Source organism: Neopsephotus bourkii, unplaced genomic scaffold (genome assembly GCF_033783945.1).
Source record: "Neopsephotus bourkii isolate Nb327-2 ecotype Australia unplaced genomic scaffold, CSIRO-AGI_Nbou_v1 NB_196, whole genome shotgun sequence".
Taxonomy (NCBI): Eukaryota; Metazoa; Chordata; class Aves; order Psittaciformes; family Psittacidae; genus Neopsephotus; species Neopsephotus bourkii.
The window spans coordinates 18290546-18298101 of NW_026900709.1; the positions used below are offsets into that span (position 1 = coordinate 18290546).

General features: G+C 43.0%; 1 protein-coding gene across 1 annotated transcript; it reads right to left on the reverse strand.

The window, feature by feature from the left end:
* Positions 1–248: 248 nt before the first annotated feature.
* On the reverse strand, positions 249–7352 carry COMTD1 (catechol-O-methyltransferase domain containing 1). Its single transcript, XM_061344250.1, has 7 exons — positions 7212–7352; positions 5759–5889; positions 4575–4680; positions 3854–3972; positions 3544–3598; positions 1397–1530; positions 249–641 (listed from the first exon to the last, which is right to left on the reverse strand). Exons 1-7 carry the CDS (start codon positions 7291–7293, stop codon positions 489–491), a joined length of 780 nt encoding a protein of 259 aa, XP_061200234.1. The 5' UTR covers positions 7294–7352; the 3' UTR covers positions 249–488.
* Between the last annotated feature and the right edge of the window lie 204 nt (positions 7353–7556).

Below are 7556 nucleotides of genomic sequence, written 5' to 3' on the forward strand. Positions count from 1 at the left end.
GATTACTAGTGACTTTCACTACTTTAGAGAAGGCTCACAATCTCCCTGATGTCATGTAAATTTCATTAAAATCCCTTTTTTTATAACAGCTATTAATATTAGTAAACTCCACTTCCTTTTGATAGCAGGACTGATTATTCTGCTACTCAATAGCCTATTTTAAGACAGAAAACTATTTTGTTGTATTGACTTGCTGGGAACTCTCATTCTACAGAGTGAGTTTTTTTTTCAACCACTGTCTTACAAAGGCAACTTCACATAACTTTATTTGCTTTATTGCAATTAGAATAAGAAATCGTAATGGATCTCAAAATATGTCTCTCTTCTCAACTTAGCTGTGTTTAGGATCCTGCTGCTCCTGAAGTCTACTTTCCTAGACTATGATACCCAGTGGAGTTACAAATTAAATGACCATTTTTGATGCTGCCTGAATTTTTCCATATTATTTGATGCTGCTTTTTGTTTCCCATTTGCTGGGCTTCCTTCAGTTACAACTTGAATGCTAATGTGACTCCATCCCCCATTGGGATCATGCTGATATTGACTCGTGCATCTCTGAGAAGCTTTTCATTGAGGTGGTGGATGCTCTGGGCTGCCAAGTCATCCTTTCTTGGGTTTAGCACCTTTCCGTTCCATAGAACCTATTGAAAAAAGACATGTCATGCACCTAATTTGTCCCAGTGTTTTCCGTGGGCCACAGAGGTCCTGCTTATTTTCCAGAAATCAGTATTTATTGTGTTTAAGATTTCTAGTCTCAAATATAGTTCTCATAAGCAAGTGGGATTGGGAGCCCACAGATTTGGTTAACTGTACCTCTGCTACAAATTAGCAGCCTAAATGAAAAAGATGTGTTTAAAAAACAGGTATTTTTAAAAGCCCCTATTCAGCTGCCACCATAACCCTGAAGGTGCTTCAAGTTTAATGTTGTTCTTTCTTTCTAGTAAAAATTATTAATTGGTAACTTAGTAGTAGTTACTGATTGCAAGTGCTACCTTTGATCTTGCGTGAGGACTATGTATAGTAGAAAATGTACTATAAGACAAATCAGACAAATACGTTTGTAATATAAATAATATGAATATATTATATATCACAGAAAAATTTGATAAGTTTCTGCTATCACAGGCTGTTTATGTACTAACACGTATTTAGCACATTAGTGCTTTATTTTAAAGGGTTTTATTCCTTACTTATATTAGTGTTCCATACAGCTTACTTTAGGAATTTATGTTGAATTTTAAAGCCTCTGTTGTATAATATAGAACAAACAGTGCAATTGGCAACCAAGTTGCAGGTCAGAAATAACATTACTAAAATCCCACTGTGACTTTGTTTCTTTCCCAGAGGCAAAAGCAGTAATGCCCTGCGCTACTACCACTACAACCCCAGTACTTACGTTATCAATAGCTATTATTCCGCCTTTTTTTATGAGGCGCAAACATTTTTCATAGTACTCATTGTAGCTTTCTTTATCCGCATCAATGAAAGCAAAGTCAAAGGTTTCCGCTTCTCCACTGGCCAACAGTTCATCTAGGTGAGCAACAAAGTGAGTCATTGCACTCTGGTTAGTGCTGTGTCCATTTGTGTCAAAGTTCTCATTTAATAATGTTTTTGGTGCCTTGACTAGGCAATTTATTCCTCTACAGCTAATTACCAGAAAAGCCTATCCCACAGAAACCAATCTAGACATGATGTATGCCATAAAACACTCAGTTACTGAGTTCTGCCTACCTAGAAGTTCATGGAATAGTTCTAAACCTGCAGCATACAGCTAGGGCTGCTGAAAGGTGCTGTAAAAACAAGGCAAACAGTTTGAAACTGGACACACTCTATACCTTCACATATTTTTTTTGAGCTGATGGAGGAGAGCTGTTTTCCTAAATGGATTAGGATTTTTCATACATTTATGAACAAGTCCTAAATGCTAATGTTTTTGCTTATCAAGTACCATGATACAGGTTCAGCAGTAGCAGTCATTTTTCTCCTTCTTAGTAGCTGGTGCAGTGCTGTGTTTTGACTTTCAGACTGGGAACAGCGCTGATAACACTGATATTTTTGGTTGCTGCTCAGTAATGTTTACTCTGACCAAGGACTTTCTGAGCCTCATGCTCTGCCAGGCAGGAGGGGGGAAGCCGGGAGGAAGCAGAGACAGGACACCTGACCCAAACTAACCAAAGAGGTATTCCACACTGCAGCATGTCATGCCCAGTATATAAACTGGGGGCAGTTACCCAGAAGGCTGAGATCACTGCTTGGGTTGGGCTGGGTATCGGTCGGTGGGTGGTGAAGGTTGTATTCTCTTCCCTCATTATTTCCCTTATCATTATTATAATTGGTGGTAGCAGTAGTGGTTTGTGTTATAACTTAGTTACTGGGCTGTTCTTATCTCAACCCGTGGGAGTTACATTCTTTTGATTCTCCTCTCCATTCCTCCAGTAGAGGGGGGGAGAGGAAGACGGGGGGAAGTGAGAGAGTGGCTGCGTGGCTGAGTTGCCAACTGGGCTTAAACCACAAGAACAGGTCATGAACAAACCCTGTCATAGATCTTTATCACAGCAAAAGATCAGTGTAAGTAGACTTTCTGTTGGCCAAGGCAAGTGCAATTTGATTTTAAGTTCTCAGAGAGTGACTTGTTGACTGAGAACTCCAAATCACCACTTGTGGAGCAGCTGACTGATGCCTTCCTAAGGTTCTTGGCATCCCCTCTTACCAGCCCCTGCCCCTATCCTCTATCAACAGAGGATCTTTCTGGCTGAAGTGCTGCCTAGACAAAGCTCTCAATTGGACTTCAAGGACACCAGTGCATCCTAGCAGACTGCTTATTTGCCTCTTCTGAAAGGATGGATGAATTTGGAAGTAATACAAGGTTATTGATGGATCTGGATCCATCAAACACCTTTCCTGGAAAATTTCTTCTACCTCCTCCATTCCTAGCAAATTTCTTGCATTTTTCAGAATATTTATTAGTATTCCCTCTGCCCTGCATCTTATTGTCTTGAATGATAAAAGTTATCGCCTTTCTAATGGCCTTGCATGCTATTGTCAGAGCCTAAGTTTGAACTCCTCTGAACACCATTCAACTGTTATACACTAAGTTTTGCAATGGCTTGTGTTTTTCTGCATCTCAGCCCTTTCAGAAAACTCTTCCTGTCTATAACAAAGTACTACCTGCTTAGAATGGACAATGGATAAGAGAAATTGGGCTTTGTCTAATTAATCTGTGTAAATCAGCTTTCCCAGAAGCAGCTGACAATCGTACTTTATAGATTAAACAAGGTGATGGACAGGGCAGGTGACTGACCAGTGTAGCCCACTACATAGGGCAAGTGTTTTCCTCCTCTCTGCTAGCATGTAGGAAAACGATGAACTTCTGAAGTTGTGCAGTTTTCTGATTTATGTATTTTTTTTCATATAAGAGAAGCCTTTTTACTGATAGCAAATGGATCACATTCACAAGCATATTTGGCTTTACATTTCATCAGTATTATATTCATCTTCTTTTTCTAAGAAAAGGAAAAATCAGAAGTATTCTAGGTTACTTACCAAGTGTTTGAATTGCTGGCTTAATCCGTAGGTCAATTTTATGCTCTACTCCTGCCTAGAATGAAAAGAACAAAGAGCGGTCAAGAAAACCCATGATACTAGATTGCAACCCAAGAGTGACTGGTGTTCAGATATTTTTTCTATTGTTTATAGGCTTCAGACATCATTCCTTTATCTTGCCAAGTTGAAGTGTCTCAGCCTCCTTTAATGATAGGAATGCTTCTAATGGATATGAAAGTTTAAGATGCCAAAATCCCTTGACATGCAAATCCAGCTGTCCCAAATGAGTAACAGAAGAGGTGCTGCTTACCTCCTTCCACAGTGGCTTTCCAATTTTGACATAGTCCTCATTTATATCACAGGCAACAACTCTGCCATTATCTGGCAGGACAAGTGCCATATTCAAGGTATTATAACCCGTGAAAACACCTAGGAAAGTCACAAGAGTCATGAACATTTTAGCATAAATAATAGAGTAAAATCCCCAAAGGAGGCAAGGATGGTAATTTGTTAATGGACACAAAAGGCTTTCCCTTTCATTTTTAATGTAACAGTGGGTTGGGAGGAATTGTTACTTCAACTTTGTTGTTGTTGTTTTTTGAATCAGTATTTTAGCAAACCTTCATGGTGGCTTTTTCCAAAAGTCTCCTGGACACGCAGCACAAAGTCTTCATCCTGCATTGTAAGGAGCACCCTTAGTTAAAAGTGGAGCTAAAAAACTGACATGGGGAGGAAAGAATGCACCCTGTGCTGCAGCTGCTGGAGACCCAGGTGATCCCTTGATCTAATTTTTCCAGATTGCCTCAGAGTTGACAAGACATCCATGTTGATGCCGGAATTGCTGAGTGCAAAAACAAGCACGCAAGTGCAAATCTAATGCTACTTTTCAAACTGTAGTTTGCCCACGTGTTTGCTGAGACAGGTATGCAGTGCCTTCCTGTATCTAGATACTTATGTAAACACAGTTGTATTTGGAGAAGCACTGCCAGGAGCTTTATTCTACTATAAAGAGAACAAAGTAACACTCTTACCTATTTCAATAACTTTCTTGGCTTTAATGAGTTTGACCAAATTTGCCATAAACTGTGCCTGGTCACAGGACACCATCATTCTACCCCAAGGATGATCAGCGGTGAGCTAGAAAGGGCGGGGGGGAAATAACATGTCAGCAAAAAACCCCCGTAACTTCCAGAACAATGTCCTAGTGAAAATACACAGAGGAAAAACAGATTCTCCTGCCTTTTTAATTTTAGATGGCTTTTTGCTCTGTCTGCGAGCCAGAAATTGGTTTTAATTTAACAGGAACCAAGGAGAGCGGGCAGTGTATGTCATAAACAGTGGCTAATTACTCAGAGCAGTAATATGCCCCAGAGTTACTGTGACTGTAGCGAACTCTGCAATAGTTACAGCTGATGGAGAACCATAGAGGAGCCTTGACTGTTAAAGTCGCTTATTTCTGTGAATTTACATAAGCAGATGCAGTTTTTTAATTAACTATAAGCTTTGTACTTTATGTCCTTATTCCTCCAAGACGTGTAGGACGGTTTTATGAACTGATAGGTTAAAGTCTGTTGCCAAAGTTCAGATCACATGGTTCTGGCTATACAGCACAGAGCTGGAGAAGTGGTACCTATGCCAGTGTGGAAGGGCCCTGGCATTGAGGAGGGGGAAGCAGGACTGTGCCATTACAGATGAACAGTCCGCCCACTTCCTTTCTTTCTCTAGGGCTCATTCTAATCAACCAGCTCCAGTACTTGATATTTAATTGGTTTTATAGAGGAGTAGTTTGTCTCACTTGAAATGACTCATTCCTGAGTCACGAGGTCTGTTCTGAATGCTCTGATACTGGAGCCTGTTCCAGTGTCACCTCTCTGAGGTACAGTTTCCTTACATGCTAACTGAAATGAACAGAAGTCATCTCTTCAGGTCAAAATCAAACATGGTCCAAACACATGGGCTTGGGAGCCATGGTTGAAAAAAATACAAGTCTAAAATGTATGGCAATATTATTAGATACTCATTTAGGTAGCCTGAACATTGAAGAATCTGGCTATTACCAGTTCAAAACAAAATCTAATATGTACTCAAATAATATGGAGGAGGGAGTATCACAGAGTCCAGCAGTTCAGGATGAAGTCTGGGCAATACCAAAAAGCCCTAGGTGGAACAGTAACAATACTAAACAGAAAGCTGTGTTGGGGCATAAAATACTGACCAGTCGCAGCTTCTTTAGAATTGGATGTTCCCTCAAAGAGTGATCCAGTATGTACTGCCAGATAGGACTGCTTTTACCAGTAATACTCCTGGGTGACTTGCGTGTCCCAAAAATTAAAGGGAATCTTTTACCTACAAGAAACAAACAAACATTTATCTTTTTCAGTTATTGCCTGCTTAAATAAAGCAAACACTCAAGTATTACTAAGGGCTAAAGAGTTCTTTGCTCTGGAAAGTCCAGTGAAAAAGAAAATGCAACATAGCTAAACAGCTCAACAGTATATATATATATATATATATATAAAATTTCATTCTTTTTAACCTCTAAGATGTCCAGCCCAAGCCTGCAAAGGCTGAAAGGGAAAGAATTCAGTGCTGTGGTACTCTACATCAGTGGCTGATGTGAAGGTTATGAGCTGTCATGTTCTTACAGCACAAGTAACCGCATCAAAACTCAAAGGGCAAGTGCAACAAGAGAAGCATGAATGAGGCACACTATTTGCTTACTCCAGGGACTTTGTTTTGCAGTTGATAGAGGCTGCTGGTCTTTAGGGCTGTCAGCTGATGCATCTTCTCAAGCCCTGTGGTCTCCTGAATACCTCCTGGCCTTTTTGCCAGAGGAAATACGGCATTGCTCAGTGGCTTGTTTAGCATGAAACCAGTGTGCAAAGGAAGTAGGTGCTGAAAGCTGAAATGTAAGGATTATTGCTTGTCTACTTAAATCCATAACTGATCATAGCTTTGATGCCCAACGCTTCTTTTACTAAATGGGACAAATATTTTAAGGAAATAAAACAGAACAAAACAAAAGACCAAAACAAACAAACAAACAAAAAAACCCCACCAAAAAATCCACCAAATCCCAACAAAAATATCTCAGTTCCACATCTCCTGACAGTTGCTTGTGATTGAAGAACGCTATTATGTCGACATTTTTATTTTGTTAGTGGCTCTATTTTACAGACGATCACCCCGAGGTGCAGGTTATTTCAACAATTTGCCTGAAGTAAAAGGGTAAGTACCCAAGTGGCTGCGTTGCAACACCAGCCTCCACCCCCTGACTGATAGTGGGTGCGCTCTTCCCTTGACCCCGAGGAATGGAAGTGAAACTGTTACCAGAAGAGAAAGCTGTGATCAGGACACCGACACGGCGTTTTCGGGCTCTGGCCAAATAAATGCCGGCTGGAGCAGGGCTGGGAACGTGCCTTCCCCTCTCCTCTGCTGGGCCCGTGGCCTCGGCCCCAGCGCTGCGGTAGCTGGGTTACAGGAGAGGCTCTGCCTCTGAGCGCACCACCGTACCTACTGCCGCAGCTCAGCGGAGTCCCGGTCCGCGGGGCAGCTCCAAGGTGGAGGGATGCTGCCGGGACGCCACGGTCCCGTCTGTTCCCCGGTGGGGACACGAGGAGGAGGCAGCCCCCATGTGCGTGGAGGGGTGGTGCGTGGGTGCCGCTTACCTGCGAGCATCCCCGTGGCAAAGGCGACCCCCAGCATCGCCGTCCCGACGGCCACTTCTTTGGGCACGCTGAAAAGGGGCATTTCGGGGCCGTGACGGGACGGGAGCGGTGCGAGCGGCGCGGCCCGGTCACACGCGGGCGTGGGGCGGGGCGGGGCGGGGCGGGACGGGCCGGGACGAGGCAGCGGGAGGGGCCGGGCCGGGAGGCATGTAGTGCGGCGGGCTTTGGGGCGGCCCCGGGCTGCTGCTGCCTCCTAGCAGGGCGGTGTTCGCGGTGCCGCATGTGCCCGGATCTACCCGCGCCCCGGGGAGCCCGATATCGGGCCTTGCTGGCGGCAGGGCGGGC